The 22,380-nt window shown below is 38.9% G+C and overlaps 1 protein-coding gene across 1 annotated transcript in view; it reads left to right on the plus strand.

Annotated features, from left to right (window-relative positions):
* Positions 1-6,090: 6,090 nt before the first annotated feature.
* Positions 6,091-22,380, plus strand: part of TXNRD1 (thioredoxin reductase 1) — a 124,544-nt gene continuing 108,254 nt past the window's right edge. The window contains exons 1-2 of the mRNA XM_007952399.2: positions 6,091-6,225; positions 12,131-12,191. Coding sequence (XP_007950590.2) covers positions 12,152-12,191 — 40 coding nt within the window. The 5' untranslated portion in view covers positions 6,091-6,225; positions 12,131-12,151. The remainder of the gene's footprint in view (positions 6,226-12,130; positions 12,192-22,380) is intronic.

Genomic DNA, 22,380 nt, shown 5'->3' on the forward strand with positions numbered 1-22,380 from the left:
AAAAAAAAAAAAAAAAAATGTTCTTCCAAATTATCAAGCCATGATTACCATACCATTTTAAAACCATATACTCTCTTCATTGCTTTGTGATGCTTTTTTTTTGTTGTTGTTGTTAGGGACAGTTGAGTCGATTTTGACTCATAGTGTCCTCATACGACAGGGTAGAACTGGCCCATGGGGTTTTCTAGGCTGTAATCTTTATGAGAGCGGATTGCCAGGTCTTTCTCCTGCTGTGGGGCTTCAAACTGCCAACCTTTCGGTTAGCAGCCAAGTGCTTAACCATTGACTGCTTGTGCTTCTTGATGTCTTTTTATCATATAGTAAATCAGTCTATATATGTCTGTTTCTGGACTATCCAATTTCTTACTGATCTTTATGTTATTTTTATACGTATAACTATGGAGAATATTTTTAAGTAATGTTTCTTTGAGTTTTACAAGTAGGTGTTAGGTGTTTCATTGATCTAGATGTTAGGCAAAAAAGTTCAGACAGAATGGAAGAAATTCCTAGTAATTTTATATCAAATTTTCTGACCACCTGGTTCTGAGATGTTCTTGGAATATTTATTTAATAGTTTTCTTTGAATTCTGCCTCAACTTTACTTTGAAATTGAGGAGAAAAAAACTTAGAAAACAAATGATAAACTTATAAGCAAAAATTGTTTGTTTGGTTTTTTTTTTTTTTGCTAGAGGTAGAATTTAAGGAGAAAATTGTGATGGATTTTTATTAGTTGGGTCATCTTTTATTATTTATCTATTTGTTTATTTTTTTCTAATAAGGTTTCTCCCCACTAAGACTGTAACTCTCCTTGATCACAGAAGATACTCCTTTCCCTGTGATGGTCCTCAGTACTGTGCTCTATGTATTGCCAAATATCTGAGCTTAATCGTTGGGTGGTGCCCTTAGTGTGGATGTTATGTAAGGAATTGTCTTCTTTTAGAGTCAGTCATCCCACAAAGTCGAAGGAGTCACTAAGGTACAATGGAATCAGGACACTTGTATGGCATCCCTGCCTTTGACACCAATTAATTGCCTGTCTCAATGTTCATTTCCTCATCAGTAGAATGAATAGGTTGGCCTAGTGACCTTCAACTTCTCTCTGATATTCTGTGATTCTCTTTCCGTTAGGTAATACTCAACCCATTGCTGTTGAGATGATTCTGACTCATAGGGACCCTATAGGACAGAGTAGAACTGCCCCCGTAGGATTTCCAAGGCTGTAAATCTTTACAGAAACAGACTGCCTTATCTTTCTCCCTCGGAGCAGCTCGTGGGTTTAAACTGCTGGACTTTTGGTTCACAACCTAGTGCTTAACCACTGTGCCACCAGAGCTGTCCTTATTTCCGTGATGTCTTCTAAATAAGCAAAACAAAAAAGAGAAACTGAGACTAAAAACCCGAGAATTTAATTTAAAAAATGTTATTTTTGAAAGTGTCATTGGTGAGGCTACAGTTATGTGCCATGTTGCCTTAGGTTGAGTAATTGTTAATTAGGAGGGTACTTTAAAATCATCACTAAACATTGAAAATATATGCACTGTGTGCACATGCTGACATAGATACACTCAGGTCCCATGCCTTATGATTATGATTTTGTAAGTTACAGTGAGATCTAGGGAACCTAGGTGATTTTGATGCAAATAAGAATTGAGAGGCCTGCCTTAGACACTAATATATGGAGGGCAGGTACTGTAGATACAGTCTGGTTTGGTATATTCTATAACAAATACAAAGTCCCATTGCTCTTTTGGGATCCTATAATTAATTGCCATGGATTTTAGATTTTTTTTTTTTTAAAGAAGCACTCATTCCTCATGTGTCAGAGATAAGGGATTTCTTTAATTAAATTAATTTCTTTAATTTATATCTCTTTAATTTCCTTCCATCTTTTAGATATTAACAGCATTTGAATGCCTAGTGTGTATGTGTGTGTGTATACATATATATATATGTATACACACACACACACACATACATATCCCATCACCTAGTTGTTAATCTTACCCAGACACTGTCTAACAAGGATTATTTTTTAATTAACTACTGCAGAGGGGCAGGGAGGCTGCATCTTCTGACCTCCTCTAATTGTGTAAGAGGAAGACAGAATCACTATCAGTAGCCCAAAGCCTATCCCTTCGAGGCCAGACATCCTGCCTCCCTCCAGGCCTTTCACCAACTGTGACACCAACCATTCCTCCCACAGCACCCACCACCACTCTGCTGGGTTCGATCGTTTGCTGCAGTGGCCACACAGAACTCACAGATTATGGGGTTTATTAGGGAAGCAACAGGCTACAATTCAAGTTCAGGAACACGCTCAGTCTCTCAGCCCGCTGTCTCTCAGCTGACAGTCTCTCTTATTCTCTCTCCCAGCAGCGTATATCTCTCATGTCTCCCAGCTGGCAGTGAGAGATTCCTTCTGCCTCTACGAGGGCTCCTTTTTGAGCCAGGCAGAGTGACCAAACTAACCAATCCCAACATCAGAAGTCTATATACCTGAGAGAGAGTGAACTAACCGGAAGATTGCTTCATGTCGCTCCCAACAGAAATACTCCAAGTGGATAACTTTAACAGTCAGGGGCTATTCAGTTGCTCATGGCAAATTCTGCCTCGGAGTTTACAAAGACTCATGGCTAGAAAAGCCACACTATGTAATTTACTACACCACAACTACCTTTTAGCAAACTATTATTACAGAAATAATACAACTAGTTAATGGTAGTAGTTGAACAACATGAGCATATTTAATGTCACTGAAAATAGTACATGTGAAGATTGTTGAAGTGGCAAATGCTTTGTAAACTATATATTTACCACAATAAAAAAAGTATTAAAAATACATATTCCTGTATTATTTTTGGTAGAATATTTTTTTTTTTAAAAAAATCATTTTATTCAATAAATAAGAGTTTTAGGAGAGATTTAAAAAATACTAGACAGATAAGAATACATAGTACAAAAGTGTTTATGATGAACAGTGAATGTCTAACTTCTTACAGATACGTTGTTAGACTCCTGTAGAGATTTTCTATGTATATAAGCATAAAAAGCAAAAACCAAACCCATTCCTGTTGAGATAATTCCAACTCATAGCGACACTATGAAAAAACTAAACTCACTGCTCTGGTAGCATAGTGGCTAAAGCACTTGACTGCTAACCAGAAGGCTGGCGGTTCAAACCCACCAGCCACTCCTCGGAAGGAAGGTTGGGCAATCTACCTCCATAGTGATACTGCCTCGGAAACCCAAGGAGGGGTCGCTATGAGTCGGGGCTGACTCGACGGCACATAACAACAACAAACTCACTGCCATCCAGTCATTTCCAACTCATAGTGACCCCTTCTTGGGTTTCCGAGGTGGTATCTCTGTGGAAGTAGATTGCCCAGTTTTCCTAGGAGTAGGTGGTGGGTTTGAATCACCAACCTTCTGGTTAGTAGTCACATGCCTCAGGCACTACACCACCAGAGCTCCCAGCAACCCTAGAGGACAGAGTAGAACTGCCCCACAGGGTTTCCAAGGCTGTGATCTTTATCAGAGCAGATTGCCATGCCTTTCTCCCACCAACCTTTTGCTTAGCAACCAAGCATTTAACAACTGTGGCACCAGGGCTCTCTATATAAGCATATATACACAAATAAGGTCATGCTATTTATATTTTGATAATTGTCTGGTAATTCCACAATAGTTAATATTAAGGCATCTTGTATATCAAAATATTTAGATCTACATCTGCTCTCTTTAACAACTAGTACACCAGCCACTCCTCGGAAGGAAGGTTGGGCAATCCTACTTCCGTAGTGATACTGCCTCGGAAACCGAAGGAGGGGTCGCTATGAGTCGGGTTTGACTCGACGGCACATAACACCACCACCACCACCATTATATGGTGATGCCGTAACTTATTTAATCAGTTCCCTAATGATGGATATTTGTATGTGTTTCAACTTTGAGCTCTGGTGGTGTAATGGATAAGACACTTGACTGTTAACTAGAAGGTCAGCGGTTCAAACCCACCAGCTGCTCTGTGGAAGGAAGCCTGGGCAATCTACTTCTATAAAGATTTACAGCCTCGGAAACCCAATGGGGGTCACTATGAGTTGGAAACAACTCGATGGCAGTGAGTTTGGTTTTTGGTTTTATAGCTGACAAAGATGCAAAAAATACCATTGTACATAATCTTACACAGAATAAATCCTTGGAAAATTTTTCTAAGCATTGGTGTATTTTAGACTTTCATAAACCAAAACTACACTCACTGTCATTGAGTCGATGTCGACTCCTAGTGACCCTATAGGACAGAATAGAACTGCCGCACAGGGTTTCCATGGCTGTAAATCTGTACGGAAACAGATTCCTTCTTTGTGTTCTTAATGAGCACAATTAATTGTTCTGGAATTCTCATTCTTTGCAATGTTATCCATCATTTTTTATGATCCACACAGTTAACTTTAATAGATGTTGCCAATTGCTCTAAAAAAAGTTTGCACTACTTAATAGACTTCCAAATGTGTGTGAATGCCTTAGAACACAAGGAGATGAAGTTCACATGCGCCCTCTGAAATTACAGGCAAAATTTAATGTGCCCATATATTTTTCTTATCTATAGCTTTCATCATATTATCAGGGGAATCCTTGACTGAACACATTAAAAAGCTCTATTTCTTTATTCATGTTTTTTTAAGTGTATAACACAGAAGTACTGTGTATTTTAATGGCCACATTTAGTAATTCAAATTAACATGTGGCTTTCGTTTTAAGAGATAGATGGTATAGTTTAATTCTTATTTTTCATTTTAAAAACTTCTCTGCCTTTTCATTAGTAAAATAAGTCAAAAGAAACATTTTGATTTATTTTCTATTTTAAGTCTGCTCTATATTGCAAAACCATATGGTTACATAAAATAAAGCTTGGGAAGAAAACAGTCAGTATGATAGCTCTGATAAAAGGAATTTTTTTGGAGAAAATTTTTCAAAGGTTTTATTTAACAAACAAGATTTTCAAGAGAGATTTAAAAAATACTAAATTGTTAACAGTATTCAGTATCAGGATAGAAAACTGTTATTTTGATATAATTGTTCATGGAAGATGAAAGATTGGAGTTGAATATCAACAATGGATCTTTTCAATAAGCTTATGCTATAAGGTATAAGGAATAAGGACTGAAAGATGGAAATTAGCGTGAGGTGTTTGTAGATTTGTCAAGAGTATAGCAAACTGAAAAAAAAATCAAAAGCAGCATGTAGAAAGCTCTTGGGTGGTTTTAGCTGCTGAAGATGTTCATGATGTCACTTAAGGGGCAAAGAATAAGGGTAGGATTGAGCTTGGTTTGTTTGTGGCTCTGAACAAGAGAGCTACTTTAAAAAATTTACAAGCTGGAGGTAGCAATCTCTTGGTGGTTGTGGCTGGTGATCATGCCCAGGATGACAGTGCTGTCATGTGGGGATAACATACCACTAAGCTGGTTCATGTTTGTTATGGTGCCAGATTGGGCCACAGCAAATCCTACAAAGGAAGTAGGGAATCTGACAAAGGTTTTTTTTTTTTTTTTTAAATCTTGTTGCATTTGTGGCCTTGAAGTTCCTGTGTATGTGTATCCAGGAGAAAAAAAGTGGATGCCTTGGTTTAAATTGATCTACTTCTATGACTCTGAGCAGGGTTGTATGAGAAGGGAACATGCCCTCTGATCTTTGGCCTTTATATTTAAACCATGGATGGGACTATGAATGGGGCAAAATGTCACCCTTGGTGTTCAGAACCTATTACTTCATTCTCCTACTTCCAGGTAAATTGAGACTATTGCTTAACATTTACCAGGAACCCCTGAGAACTGATCTGTCTGACATTTTGGTTGGAATAAAGAGTGAGTTGCTGGAAGTCTCAAGTCACGTGGTACCACCAAATGCATAATCCATGTTAGAGTCCTTCCTCAGATTCCTTATTTAGGCCCTTAGGGCTAAAATTGTAAGGCATTTAGAGTGAACCTAATAATAGAAGATGCATCATCATGTTTTCCTTTCTGGTAATTACCTTCTTTGCTTCCATTACTTTTAGCTAGGCATCATCACCCTAGTCAAACTTTGACAGAACACTTGGCCACAGGTGTGAGCGGTCGCTCAGGAGCCACCAGCACGGCCATCACGGACCCCAGAGCCCAGCTGCAGGTATATATAGATAGCCACCCTGTGGTTATCTTCAGTAAGTCCACGTACAAACTCTATACTTAAGTAAGGCTTTAATCTGAAGAGGTGGTGACAAAATTCTTGAATTGGAGAAATTTGGGAGACTTCTGATCTCAGGTATAAACAATTGGATTTCACCCTAGGAAGGGGTGTGTGTAGGTGTAACTTGCTTCAGATTAATTGTAGAGAGTTGATTTGAAGACAAAATATTGCTTGAGTAATCTTTTTTGAGCTTTTGCCACATAATGGATTTTTTTCAGGTTAGGGTGGGGAATTACCAAACCAGTTGATTGGCTGCTCATTTAAGCAGGTCTGTAGGGAATATTTCACAGGGACTTGTTTCTGAGGGTGCTTCTCAGTCTTGTAAGTATCTCCTTATGCTCTAGTTTATTGCTGGGAAAATGACTTAGCAAAGCAGAAGCTGCTTACTACTTGGCTCTTAATTTGATCAGAGCAAAAGTCAGTGATAATAGCCATAGGGAGAAGTGGAATTCACTATAAAATGAAGATGAGAATCGAGAGACAAATCTGATATGTTGCTTCATGGAAAGGTTGAGGGCACTTAAATGAAGTTTAGCTTTAAATTATACTCAGTGAAGCTCTGGGCTGGGACCTAACAAACTCTTAAATGCATATAACTAACTGCCACCTGTCCAAGATGCTTTATTACTTGTAAGATAATTTATTAATTTTAATTTTTTTTCCAATTTGTCTTTCTCCTGATTTTTTTTCTAGATCTCAGGGAGATGAACTTTTCTTTTTATTCTGGAAGCCTGTGTGTATGGTCTCTCTTTTTCCAAATAAGAAAAAAAGAAAGGTGGATAAATGGTAGAAACACTTAGAATAAAGAACCTTTCATTTTTTTCTCACACAAACATAGTCAGCATCTTTGCCACCTTACGGCTTCACCCCATCAATGTGATAGTGGTGCCTCTTGTGTAGGGCATTGTATTGACTAGAGATGCAAAGAGGTAGGAGATAAAATTCCTGTCCCAATGGGGTTTTGTCAAACTGAGAAGGAAGAACATAGGCTGAAAAAGAAAAATGATCTAAGATAACCCATTGTTGTTGTTGTAGAGTCTGTAGAGTCTGACTGACTCATAGTGACCCCTCCTTGGGTTTCCAAGGCAGTATCACGGATAGTAGATTGCCCAACCTTCCTTCCAAGGAGTGGCTGGTGGGTCTGAACCGTCAGGCTTCTGGTTAGCAGTCAAGTGCCTTAGGCACTATGCTACCAGAGCTCAGGATAACCCATACTAAGTTTTAAATCATTGGGACAGAAAGTAAATGTTAGAGAATTTAGAATTGGGCTGGATAGGAGACATCTAACTGCTGTATCATTGTTAGCTTCTCTTAGTTATCTACCTCTGGGGATCTTAACCTGCTTTGGGAAAACACTCCCTCTTTTATTTAATCTTTAAAATGAAGGGTTACATGTTTGATTATTGAGATTCCTTTTAGCTCTGAAATTATATGGATGTCTAATCTTTTCAGTTACCAAATAATGGTTAAGAACCTGGAATCTGAAGTCAGAGTTTGGATCCTGGCTCTGTGACTTATTAGTCTTATGACCTTGGTTAAGTTATTTACCTGTTGTGCCTTAGTTTCCTCATCTGTAAAATGTGGCTAATGATAGTACCTATCTCATAAATTTGTTGTGAGGATTAATAAATTAATATCTGTAAAGACCATAGAGCATGCCTGGCCATAGTAAGTGATGATTTAAAATCTTGGCTGGTGATCCTTCCTCCATCAGTACTGAAACTGGGTTTAATGACAGTCTGCAAATTGTTGTTGTTGTTGTTGTTATTTGCCGTCGAGTCGGCCCCGACTCATAGCGACCCCTCCTTGGATTTCTGAGGCAGTATCACTACAGAAGTAGGATTGCCCAACCTTCCTTCCGAGGAGTGGCTGGTGGGTTTGAACCGCCAGCCTTTTGGTTAGCAGTCAAGTGCCTTAGGCACTGTGCTACCAGAGCTCCTACAAATACCTGACTTTATTCCAAGTGCAATTAACACTATCAGTGATTACTTTTTCTAGTTTAGCCTTTCCCTTCAAAGCTTCCTGAATAGGGTGGAATGGTAGAAGGAACACTTGGAGTTAGAAGACCTAAATTCTAATTCAGTAACTCTCTAGTTCATCAACAATGAAATAAGGATAACAAAGCCTCCTTATCTACTGTAGGCACCCTGGTGGTGCAGTGGTTAGGGCATTCAGCTGCTAACCAGAAGGTCAGCAGTTCAAACCCACTAGCTACTCTGTGGGAGAAAGATGAGGTAGTCTGCCTCCATAAAGATTTACAGCCTTGGAAACCCACTATGAGTAGGATGATGACTCAGTGGCAGTGGATTTTTTTTTTTCAACTACTGGTTTAAACACAGTTTTATTATGAGGACCAAGTAATTTCAAGTCTATGTGAAAGTACTTGGAAAGCTGCAGTATACTATTTTATTAATAATAGCTACCATTTGAGTGTCTAATATGTGCCAGGACTCTTTATATTTAAAAAAAAAATTGAAAATCCAATTCAACCCTAATTTTGCATAAAAGAGTTTGGCTACTGACCAGACTTGCTACTACTAACAATAGGCAGTTAGATTCCCTGTGTGTACCTGCAATTCCAGGCCTCTTTGACCAGTAATTACGCTCATTCCATGAATTCTAATTCCTTCATTCCCCAGATGCGGCCTGCCCTGAAAAGGCATAGCCTTGTGCCTCCTACCCCACCCCCTTTTCAAATTTCCTTACTAAATCTACTGTAGAAATGAAGAACTTTTCCTTTAAAACTTGTGTTGGTTATTTACAAACTTGTTTAAATGTATAGTTACTTTAGCAACTGTCCTGGTATCTGAATAATCCTGGGGATGCTAGTTATCTAAATAAACGTCCTCTGGTTTTACCTTGGCGAATACCAGTTCCTTAGTTTTTATGTTCTGATATATAAACTCTTCTCAGATTGGTGTCATTTGATATGCAAATTAATTTTCAGTGACTTTTTCAGCTCTTTCACGGTTAGGTGCTTTTCCTGGTAAAAATAATGTGTTTCATCTATAGGGATACAGCTTACATACTTGATGTTCACATTTGTTTTTTAAAAAATTACCCTGAAGTAGAATTTCCCCAAACATTTTAATTCTATCATCTCTTTTAACAATTGTGATGTTAGTAAACCAGAATGAGGAAACTTCCTTTTTAGATTTGTACTGGATCTGATTGATGTATATTTCTCTTTGGTGGAGCAATATCAATTGCATTAATTCCAGTTTGGAGAAGTCCACAAGGAAATGAACTTTGACATTGAGTTAGTTTCCCACTTGTTGCATAACAGCTATCATAAGTATTTTTGAAAAAATCCTGTTGTGAAAACTGGGTTTTAAAGTGTAGTGATAAACCCTTCCTACCTTTTTGGAAATTTTGATGTTTGTTTCTTAAAATATTACAGTTGAACATCAGAAGTTTGCAGTTTGACTTAGCAAATGGTGTCTTATTAAAAGCTATCTTTTGCTTGATACCTAGATTCACTGCCATTTCTCAATACTGTTATTGTTTTACAGGCAAAGCTTACCATCAACTACTTTAAAAACTGGCTTTTTAAATTTTTAAAGAATACTTTAAAAACTGGCACTTCTGATACTCAACACAGATCTTTAATCTTGAACTTTGGAACAATGCCTAAGTTAGTCAGCATTCAACAGTAACCTACAAAGGAGTGCCTTTAAATGGGGTCATGTTTATGCTAGGATTCTAGAGTATGTTTCCTGCATTTTGCATATTACCCCATTTCACTCATTACTTTTAGTAGCAGCTTACAGAGTTTACTCTGTAAACCTGGAAAACTTGTTTAAGTTTGTAACAAACTGTAAATGGTTTATTTCTGTAAGTAAGTGGCTAAGGAAGTTTTAAAAATACAATTTTACATGTGTATGAACTTTTTAGTTTTAGTTTTAGAAAATAGGTATTGAAATATGAATTGGCTTTTGTCCTGGTGGTTTCCCAGTTACAACTGTCCTTGTCCTTTCCTTAGTGTCCCTCTTTACTTATTCCATCATTCTTCAGAAGGATTCTTACCTTTTTAGATGTATATTGCCAGAGGGACTGAATTCAGACTGGGGCTAAGGTGGCTGTTCAAAGGAGTCTAAGAGGAGGACCACTGAGAATGGGATCATAAGAATAAACCAGTTCTCTTATTCTCACCAGAATGTTGTATTTGGTCCTGTTGAAGTTACAGAGATCTTTCAGTGTATACTTATGCAGAATGGGAAGTCTGCTATTTCAGTAGCTGAGTTTAGAATGGAATGAGAATACATTCTTTAGCTCTCTCTCTCTTTTTTTTTTTTTAATTTTTATTGTGATTTGGGTGAAAGTTTAGAGAGCAAATTCACTTTCCACACAGCAGCTCACATACACTTTGTCTCATGACATTGACTACAATTTCCCAGAATGTAACAGCTCCTCTCCCACTTCCTCTCTGTGTCCTTCCCTCCCATGCACTCCTGCCCCCAGAGCTGTCTTCCCTATGCATACACAGCCTTTTATTCTCCCATGATTGATCTCTTCAAGGAGTGTATCTGCCTAGTGTAAATGTTCAGCTCATATGCCTGTCTTCTGTTTGGCTGGAAGCCACAGTAGTGGGTTCAATTCCAGACCTGAAGGGCAGGTAGGGGCCATGGTCTCAGTAGTTCCATCAGGCTCTATCAGACCAGCAAACTTGGTCTTCTTTTTTTTTTTTCTTCCAATGATTGTGAGTTTTTTTCCATATTGTTCTCCCACTCTATCCAGGATCTTGTATGTAGATTCCTCTCTGAGTGGTTGACAGTGGTACCTGGGCATCCTCTAGTTCTTCTGGTGTCATAGTCATATAGGCTGAGGATCACATGGTGCACCAGTCCCTTGGACTAATTGTTTCCATGTATCTTTGGTTTTCTTCATTCTTCTTTGCTCTGGATGCTAGCTCTCTTTTTAAGATTTCAATTTTCAGAGAAATTTTAGGTTTGCAGAAAAAGTATGCAGGAAGTACAGAGAGTCCCCAATATGCCTTCACCCCTGAATGCTTTTTATTATTTGCATCTTGCATTCTGTTGGCATATTTGTTACAGTTGGTGAATCAATATTGATACATTATTAAATAAAGTCCATACTTTATATCAGGGTTCACTTTTTGACAAATGTGTATGTCATGTGTCTACCATAACAGTATCATACAGAATAGTTTCACTGCCCAAATGCCCTGTGACAATATTTCCTTGCTTGATCATTTCTGTGACCTTCAAACTATCTGGCCTTTTTAATTTTGTTGTATAAACTGGAGAAATGTGGTTCTAAACTTTCCTACAGTATTTATGACAGGATATCTGTCTGTCTGTGTCTTGTACATTAAATGGCATTATAAAGTCTCTTTTATCAGAAATTTGTATGTTATTTGGTGGTACAAATTTTGGGAAAGTAACATTTATCCTTGAACTAAAATTTTGGTTTTTTTACCAGCATAGTTTGTATAATCTTGAGCATATGTTTTTTGTAATTGGTTGAAGGTTAATTAGCCAAAAAGCAAATAATACTTTGACTACTGTAGAATGTGTTTTTTTTTCATGGGGTCATTTCATAGTACTTTGTAAACATGAAGTATCCCAGTGCCTTTTTTTTTTTTTCTCAACATGGTTAGTGTTAAACCCATTTTGTAATTGGGTAGACCGAGTCACCAAACATGTAAAATATATTTTATGAAGCCATCATGAATCATTGACAATAGAACAGAATGAAGGAACTTCAAATACTCTTTTAAATATAATTACTGTCAACAAGGAGAATCTTGTGGGTTATATAAATGAACTGGAAAATTTTCAAAGGAGAAGGTGGGTTGAGGAGGAAAGTAGCAAGGCTGGATAAGAGACTGTCCTGTTGAGTATAACCATTTTTTGAAATTCTCTTCTTTGTTCTTTTTAACTTCTAGGTAAAGAAGTTATTTAAATCTATGTGTGTTCCTTATTTTTTCCTTGAACTTGACCAAGCAGGTAAGATCCTGTCTCATGGGTGAATTATATCTACTGACTACATTTTTTAAAAAATCTGTTCCTTCTGGTTTTTTTTTTCTTCTTCCTTGAGGTTTTATTGTTTAGTGAGCTTTTAGTAGTTGATTCCTTTTTCTGTTCATTTAGACAGAACACGCCCCTGGGACTAATCATGTTTACCTTTAGCTTTTACCTAGTTACTAGACTTGGCTGGTGGGTTTGAACCACCAGCCTTCTTGTTAGCAGTCAGATGTCTTAGGTACTGTGCCATCAGAGCTCCCACCAGACTTGGCATGACTCAGAATCCCCTTTTGTTGAACTCATTCTTCCTATTCACATTGAGTCTTGTTACAGGTACAGTATTGCTGGCTTTATGTTAACCTGATTATTTTTGCAAATTTGCCTCCCCTCTGGCAAGTAATCCCAAATAGTATTTGAATTCAATACAAATTGAGCTGCATTCAGGAATTTGGGCAGGAACATACGAAGACGAGTAAGATGGATGATGCGTGAAAGGAGCCACTAGGAAGGAGTTACATGTGGCTGGAAATGCTAGTGGGAGGAAGTTGATAAAGTAAAAAAGCAAAGCCTCTTTCTAGAGCTCTGGTGTTCATGCTCTTTGTATATGCATCAGAAAATCCCAAAGACTCATCAGTGAAACATTATTAGGAATCTTATCAAGTGCTCAGTACCATCGTTTATTGCTAGGAAAAGTGGGGCCTCTCCAGATCAGAAACCAGGGGTGACCTTCATGTTCAGTAGCTCGGGGGAGGCAGAATCCTGGGCATGTACAGAGTCTCAGCCCAGTAGCCAAAGGAATAAAATAACAAAGTAGGGATGCAGGAAGAGAAAGATACATGATAATCAGGATATATGAGTAACTGGGATGTAAAATGCATTTCTAGGGTCAGGAGGAAGGTGATAGTTGTGAAACAGGAAATTATTATTTGATCCTTGTAAAGATGGATTCCCTAACACAAAGGGAACCAGATAATAGCTCCCATTTATTAAGTACCACTGTTTGGTAGGGATAGGGCCTCTGGTAGTTCAGTGGTTAAGGCATTCAGCAGTTCAAACCTGTCAGCTGTTCCATGAGAGAAAGATGAGGCAGTCTGCTTCCGTAAAGATTTACAGCCTTGGAAATCACATGGGGGCAGTTCTACTCTGTCGTAGGGTTGCTATGAGTTAGAATCAACTCGGTGGCAATGGGTTTGAGTTTTGGGTTTGGTAGGGAGTATGCTGTGTTCACTAATCCTCACAAAAACTCTGCAAGGGAAGTATTACCCTTTTACAGATGAGGAAATTAAGGCCCAGAGAAGTTAAATAACTCGCCTCAGGTCATTTAAGTAGTGGATGTATAATGTGGACATATGCCTGTGTAATTCTAAAGTCTGTGTTAAAAAAAAATATACCATGTTGTCTGTCTTTCCAACCATGGCCTTTTTAGTCCTCCAAGGAAACCTCTGCCTCCTAAATATTCCATGGTATATGGAGAAAATCTCAACAATTATGATTTCATTTGGGTCAAAAAAATAGCCTTTTAAAAATAAGAGTATTCCTGGGAAAGTTGTTGTTTTCAACTTGGTATGAATTAAAGAAAAACAAATGGATTAAACTAACAGAATATAAAGCAAATTAACATGGGAAAAGTGAGGGAGGTAACATTGGAAGAGGATGGGCAGGATTGGGGTACCAAGTACTTGGGAGGCATGTGTCAGAAGGCAAAGGGGTTGATAAAAGTGTCAAAGGGTAGGTGGTCATTAGAGGCAAGTTTCAAATACTTTGAAATTTTTACTTCTCTCTGTTTCTGCCTTCAGACACTAGTTAGGCAGAGAGCTCCTTCCCTTTTCCGTGGCAGTGGTTATAGATGTATAAATCAGGGTTAGGAGTTCCCACTCATCTGTTGCTGAAGTCCTGCCTAAGAAAACTTGGCCTGTGTGAGTGAGATAGGACCGGGTCATCTAGCATGCACTTCTGTAGTTAAAGGCAGGGACCTCTTGCTAGATGAGGCCTCTGTTGAACTGCTGTGGCCTGACTTCAGGAGAAGTGACCTTCCTTCTCATGCTCTCTCCTGGTGTGGAACTTGGATCAACTTGCAGGGACAGACCAGGATTTACAGTGTAAGGCAACAATTTTCAAAGTATGGTCTGCAGACTCCTGAGGGGTGCCTGAGACTTTTCAAAGGCCCCTCAAGGCCAAACTATTTTCATAATAATATTAAGACTTTATTTGCCATTTTTACTCTTTTGACATTTGCACTGATGGTCACCACTTGCTGGTGGCTCAGCAAGAATCAAAGCAGGGGCACCAGACGGTACTAATACTCGCTCTATTCTTCATAACCACAAACTCACAGTTTTAAAAAAATAATAGTAATGCCAGTTTTACTTTAAGACTACCCTTGATGAAGTAGTATGCTAAAAGGACAAGGAGGCCACATCTTCCGACCTCCTCTAACCCTACAAGAGGAAGACAGGATTACCAGCAGTAACCCAAGGCCTATTCCTACAAGGCCAGACATGCTGCCTCCCTCCAGCCCTTTCTCCAACCGTTCCTCCCAAAGCACCCACCACCTCTCCTGGGTTCCATAATTCGCTGCAGTGGCCACACAGTACTCACAGATTATGGGGTTTATTAGGGAAGCACCAGGCTACAATTCAAGTTCAGGAAGAACGCTTAGTCTCTCTCCCAGCCCATCGTCCCTCAGCCAACAATCTCTCACAGTCTCTTTCCCAGCAGTGCTGGTCCCTCGGTGTCTCACTCAGCAATGCATGTCTCTTGCGTCTCTTTCCCAGCAACGCGTGTCTCTTTCAGGAGCACGTGTCTCTTGCAGCAGCATGTCTTCCTCAACCAGCAGTCAGAGAGAGTTCTGCCTCTAGGAAACCTCCTTTTGAGCCCGGCAGGGTGGTCAAATTAGCCAATCATAGCATCAGAACTCTAAGCACTTGAGAGAGAGTGGGCACCTCCCAGAACATTGTTTTGTGCCATGCCCAACAGAAATACTCCAGGTGGACAACTTCAGCAACCAGGAGCTCCTCAGTTGCTCATAAAAAATCTCACCTTGGAGTTTACAAAGACTTATGGGTAGAAAAGCCACACTAAGTAATTTACTACACCACATAGTAAAAATAATTAACTTTATTAAATCTCAACCCTTTGAATATACATCTATTTAATACTCTGCATGGCAAGGAAAGTATGCAGAAAGTATTTTTGCTGCAATGAAGTATGATGGTTGTCTTAAGGAAAAGCACTTGTGCAATTGATAGTTTGAGTCACAAGCTAAACTAACTGTCCCCCCATGAAACTCCATGTATACCTGAAAGAATCACTAATAGTCAAACTATGGTTATTCAGACTTGAGTATTTGGCAGACATTTCTCCCAAAATTAACAAAGTGAGCCTGTGGTGCTTCAAGTAAAACAACTGAGTATTTGTTGCCAATGATAAAATTTGAGCTTTCCAGTTAAAATTAGAATTTCAGAAGTTGTATCAGCCAAGTAAGTGTCTCAGTACTTAAAGAATTTTCTGGTAGATTGGTGGTAATATTTAAGAATATGATTTCCAATTACTCGTCTATGTAAGACTGAGTTTTTTCATATACTTCTATCAAAATAACATATATTGAAACAGATTAAATTTAAAAGCAGATAGGAGAATCCAGCTGTCTTCTATTAAGCCAAACATTAGAAAGATTACAAAAACGTAAAACAATGATAATCATCTCACTATTTGTTTTTGTTTTGGAAAATATAGTTGTTTTCATTAAAATATGTTCAATACGTTAATATGTAATGGACTTGTTATTGTTATAGCATAGTGGCTAAGGCACTTGACTGCTAACCAGAAGGCTGGCAGTTCAAACCCACCAGCTACTCCTCAGAAGGAAGATGGGGCAATCTACTTCTGTAGTGATACTGCCTCGGAAACCCAAGGAGGGGTCACCATGGGTCAGGTCCGACGTGAAGGCACATAACAACAACATGTTTAAATTACTTAATATTTGAAATAAATATTTAAAAAATTTCTCAGTTTTCATTTCTAATCTGGTAAATAATGTTAGCTATAATCTTTGAGGCGCTCAATAATTAATTAAAAGTATAAAAGGGTAGTGAGACAAAAAGTTTGAGAACCCCTGTTCAAAAACAAGTAGGATGTGTGGTTATTAATCATTGTAGTTTTCTTTCACTTTTTTCTTATTGTGGTGAAATAAACATAACCTAAGGTTTATCTTTTTTTTTTTTTTTTAAACTGTAGTCACTGGAATTTTCTTTCTTCTTTTTCCCCTTCACCCACATTAATATGTGTTTACCCTCTAGTTCATGGTTTATGCTCCTTTCTCCACCTACCCCAGGTAAACATCAAAGAATATTTCTTTTTTTCTGGAACTCTTTTCTTTTCTTTTTTTTAAATTTTATTTTGATTTGGGTGAAGATTTACAGAGCAAATTCACTTTCCATACAGCATGGAACTCTTTTTCTCATACAATATTTGTCCTTTTGTAACTAACTAACTTCAGTCAGGATAGTGGGCTCTAAGTCCATTCATGTTATGTTTTGCAAATTCATCATTGTTCTTTAACATGTGTAATATTCCATTGGGTGTATGTACCATAATATGTTGATCCATTCCTTTACTGATGGGTATTTAGGTTGTTTCCATCTTTTTGCTGTTGTGAATAGTGCTGTGATGAACATGGGTACGCACATATCAAAAAGTTTATCATTTTTGAGTATACAATTCAGTGACATTAAGTACATTCACAGTGACGTGTGACGATCACTACTATTTCCAGATATTTTTTATCATATCTCTTTAAAGTCCTGAAGAGCAAAGATGTCTCTTTGAAGACTAAGGAGCGCCTAACCCAAGCCATGATATTTTCAGTCGCCTCATATACATGTGAGAGCTGGACAATGAATAAGAAAGACTGAAAAGAGTACATGCTTTTGAGTTGTGGTGTTGGCGAAGAATGATGAAAGTACTGTGGACTGCCAAAAGAACTAACAGATCTGTCCTAGAAAGTGAGCTGGGGTGCTCCCTGGAAGCAAGAATGGCCATACTTCATCTGACCTACTTTGGTCATGTTGTCATAAGGGACCTTTCCCTGGACAAGGATTTCATGCTTGGTAAAGTGGAGGGTCAATGAAGAAGAGGAAGACCCTTAACAAGATGGATTGACACAGTGGCTTCAACGATGGATTCAGGTATAGCAAGCATACCTGGACTGGGCAGTGTTTCATTCTATTGTACATAGGGTCACTATGAGTCAGAGCTGACTCAACGGCCCTATGAACAACAACATGATCATCCCAAATGGAAAATCTGTACCCATTAAACAATAACTTCCCATTCCAAAACTCACCAAACTCACTGCTGTCCAGTAGATTCCGACTCCCAGTGATCCCCTCCTTGGGTTTATGAGGTGGTATCTCTATGGAAGTAGATTGCCCAGTCTTCCTTCCAAGGAGTGGCTGGTGGGTTTGAACCAGAAGCCTTCTGGTTAGCCATTAAATGTCTTAGGCACTACTACCCCAAAATCCTGAAAACCTCTTTTCTATTTTCTATCTTTATGAATTTGCCTTTTCTAAATACCTCATATAAATGAAATCATGTAATATTTGCCCTTTTGTGTATGGATTATTTCACTTACCATAGTGTTTCAAGGGGCAACCACATTGTAGTATATGTCAGAAATTCATTCCTTTTTAAGGCTGCATAATACTCCATTAGAGCTCAGGTAGCATAGTGCCTAAGGCACTTGACTGCTAAACAGAAGGCTGGCGGTTCAAACCCACCAGCCTCTCCTTGGAAGGAAGATGGGGCAATCTACTTCTGTAGTGATACTGCCTCGGAAACCCAAGGAGAGGTCGCTATGAGTCGAGTCCGACTCGATGGCACATAACAGCAACAACAACAATATTCCATTGTAATATATACACCACATTGTAATGTATGTATTTTGTTTACCTGTTCATCCGTTGATGAACATTTGTGTTGTTTTTTTTTCCCCCCTTTAGCTATTGTGAATAATGCTACCATGAACATTGTATACAAGTGTCTGCTTTCAGTTCTTTTGGGTATATACCTAGGAGTGGAATTGCTAGGTCATAAGTATGGGAGCTCTGGTAGCATAGTGGCTAAGGCACTTGTCTGCTAACCAGAAGGCTGGCGGTTCAAACCCACCAGCTGCTCCTCGGAAGGAAGATGGGGCAATCTACTTCCGTAGTGATACTGCCTCAGAAACCCAAGGAGGGGTCACTATGAGTCGGGTCCGACTTGACAGCACATAACAACAACAACAAAGATAATTTTATGATTAACTTTTTGAGGAACCAGTCAATGAGCTTTTGATTCTGTAAGATTTACATGTCCTAGCATAGGAGGTCTTTGCACATTTCATTATATAATTGACTTTGTGTTCATGAGCAGCTCTTTGAAATCTTCTGTTCAGCTGTTTTATCTTGTCATTTCTTCCATTTGTTTTTAACTACTCTCTGTTCAAGAGCAAGTTTCAGAGTCTCTTCTGATAATCCAGTTTTGTTCTTTCTTCCTTTCCTGTCTTTTAAATGACCTTTTGCTTTCTTCATATATGATGTTCTTGATGTCTTCCTACAATTCGTCTGGTTTTCGGTCATTGGTGTTCAATCAAATCTGTTCTTCAGAAAGTCTCTAAATTCAGGAGGGATATAATCAAGGTCATATTTTGGCTCTTGTGCACTTGTTTTAATTGTCTTCAGCTTCAACTTGAACTTGCGTATGAGCACTTGATGATCTGTTCCACAGTCAGCTTCTGGCCTTGTTTTGACTGAAGATATTGAGTTTCTCCATCACCTCTTTCCACAGATGTAGTTGATCTGATTCCTGTGTATTCCATCTGGTGAGGTACTTGTGTGTAGCTGCCATTTATGTTGTTGAAAAAAGGTAGTTGCAATGAATAAGTTGTTGGTCTTGCAAAATTTTGTCATGTGATCTGTGGCATCATTTCTATCACAGTATTTTCCAACTATTGGTGCTTCTTCTTTGTTTCCAACTTTTGCATTCCAATCACCAGTAATATTCAATGCATCTTGATTGCATGTTTGGCCAATTTCAGACTGCAGAAGTTGGTAAAAATCTTCAGTTTCCTCATCTTTGGCTTTGGTGATTGGTGCATAAATTTGATTAGTAGTGTTAACTGGTCTTCCTTGTACGTGTTTGGATATTATCCTATCACTGACAGCATTTGTGGTAGTTAAGGCTGCGTGTCAACTTGGCAGGGCCTGATTGAGTGGCTGGGCAGTTGGTGGTAGTTATTCCCCATGATGAGACTTGGAATCAACTCCATGGTTGGATCTACCACAGGCAGCTGAGTAGCTGCTTTAGGGATGTAGTCTGCTTCCTGTATATAAGAAGCAGCTTTGGGAATGGTCTCCAGTTTATGGCACTTTTGAACCCTGCAGGCAGCCGAGTTGTTGTTCAGCAGTCTGCCATCTCTGCCGATCTTGGGACTTTCAATGGATTTGAATTAATGGCCTGCCGTGTGTTTTGGTAATATGGGGACTGTGCCTTGTTACTTGTCGACCTTGGGTTTCTCAGCCTCAGCAGCCAGCAGCTGAGTGAAGAAAAACCTCCGGCTTCAATAGGTTGGGAGCAGGAAGCAGAGCTGAACCCCAAGGTTGAGGGGCTTTCACTCAGCCAGTAGAGCCTGGCACTTTGAACTCTGACTTAAAGACTCCAAATTGTAAAAATAAACTCCTGTTTGTTAAAGCCATCCTATTTGTGGTATATGCTTGTCAGAGTGGCACTAAGTAACCAAAACAGCATTGTGCTTCAGGATAAATCTTAAACACATTCTTTGTGATGATGAATGCCATGCCATTCCTCTTCAACTTGTTATTCCTGGCATGGTATATCATATGGTTGTCTAATTCAAAATGGCCAAAACCAGTCCATTTCAGCTCACTAATGTCTAGGATATAGATCTTTATGGCTGACAGCAAAGAATACCAAAAAGATGTTTACTTGTGTTTTCTTTACTGTGCAAAAGTTTTTGACTGTGTGGATCATAACAAATTATGTATAACATTGAGAAGAATGGGAATTCCAGAACACTTAATTATGTGCATGAGAAACCTGTACATAGACCAGGAGGCTGTCATTTGAAAAGAACAAGGGAATACTGCATGGTTTAAAATCAGGAACAGAGTGCATCAGTGTTGTATCCTTTCACCATACTTATTCAATCTGTATGCTAAGCACATAATCTGAGAAGCTGGGCTATATGAAGAAGAACATGACATCAGTATTGGAGGAAGACTCATCAACAACCTGTAACAACAAGTTATACTTCTTATATACAGGAAGCAGATGACACAGCCCTGCTTGCTGAAAGTGAAGATGGCTTGAAGCACTTACTGATGAAGATTAAAGACTATAGTCTGTAGTGTGGATTATACGTCAACATAAAGAAAACAAAAGTCCTCATACCTGGGCCAATAAGTAGAATCATGATAAATGGAGGTTGATGTTACCAAAGATTTCATATTACTTGGATCCACTATCAACACCAATGGAAGCAGTAGTCAAGAAATCAGACATCATATTGTACTGAGAAAATCTGCTGCAAAAGACCTCTTTAAAGTGCTGAAGAGCAAAGATGTCTCTTTCAAGATTAAGGTGTCCTTAACCCAAGCCATGATATTTTCAGTAGCCTCTTATGAATGTGAAAGCTGGACAATGAATTAAGAAGACCAAAGAAGAATTGATGCTTTTGAGTTGTGGTGTTGGTAAGAATACTGAAAGTACTGTGGAGTACTAAAAGAACTAAAAAATCTGTCCTGGAAAAAGTACAGCCAGAATGATCCTTAGAGGTGAGAATGGCCAGACTTCCTCTCACCTATTTTGGTCATGCTGTCAGAAGGGACCATTCCCTGGAGAAGAATATCATGCTTGGTAAAGTGGAGGGTCAGCGAAAAAGGGGAAGACTTTCAATGAGATGAAGTGACACAGTGCAATGATGGACTCAAGTATAGTATTCTGGTTACCTAGTGCCAGGCTCTAGGGGCTGTATGAAAGGCCCTCAACCTTGGGCTTCAGCTCTGCCTCTTGCTCCTGGCCCGCTGAAGCTAGAGGCGTCTCTTCACTCAGGCAGCTACTGGCTGCTGAGGCTAACAAGCCCAAGGTCAACAAATAAAATGGCATAGTCCCGATGTTACCAAACTACACAGCAGGCCATTAATTCGAGTCCATTGAAAGTCCCAAGGTCTGCAGAGCATGGCAGGCTGCTGAACAATGACACAGCTACATGCAGGGTTCAAGTATGCCATAAGCTAGAGACCATTCCCAAAGCTGTTTCTTTTATGTGGGAAGCAGACCAAATCCCGAGAGGCAGCTGCTCAGCTGCTCACAGTAGATTCCACCATGGAGTTGACTGCCAGTCTCATCCTGGGGAACACTACATCCAGCTGCCCAGCCACTCAACCAGGCCTAGCCAAGCTGACACACAAACTGAACCACCACATATAGCAAGGATTGTGAAGCTGGCACAGAACTGGGCAGTATTTTGTTCTGTTGTACATAGGGTCACTATGAGTCAGAGCTGACTTGATGACACCTAACAACAACAGCATAAGAGGAACACCGTCAAACATATTTGCCCTCACAGGGAAGCCTCCTAGGAGAGATACATAATCTGGTCCCTGTCTTCAGGAGCTTGTAATTACAGAGCTGTGACTGCTGATATCTCTTAAGTATTAGTTCCATGAATGAACATCTTTATCTGTTTCTGCTTGGCTCCATTAAGAACCCTACATGGAAGAAGAGGCAAAAGGAGGATGAGGAAATGGAATGCGTGGCTAATTGTTTCCATGAACAATTTCCTCCTTTGTCATGAGACCAGAAGTGCTGAGTGGTGCCTAGCTACCATTACTGAGTGTTTTGATCAAAGATTCTGTAGAAGAATCCTGATCAAAAAGGGGAAAACAGAACAAAATTTCAAATTCTCATGGAATCTAGACTTTCTGGAACTGTGGGAGGTGGATGAACCCCTGAAACTATTGCCCTGAGATCATCTTTAAACCTTAAACCAAAAATATCCCCTGAAGTCTTCTTTTTTATTTTTAATGCATTTTATTGAAATATAATTTATGTACAGTGAAATACACAAAACTAAAGTGACATGAGTCAATGCATTTTCTTTTCTTTTTTTTTT

Source organism: Orycteropus afer, unplaced genomic scaffold, assembly GCF_000298275.1.
Source record: "Orycteropus afer afer isolate SDZICR_OR568_19922 unplaced genomic scaffold, OryAfe1.0 scaffold00334, whole genome shotgun sequence".
Lineage (NCBI taxonomy): Eukaryota > Metazoa > Chordata > Mammalia > Tubulidentata > Orycteropodidae > Orycteropus > Orycteropus afer.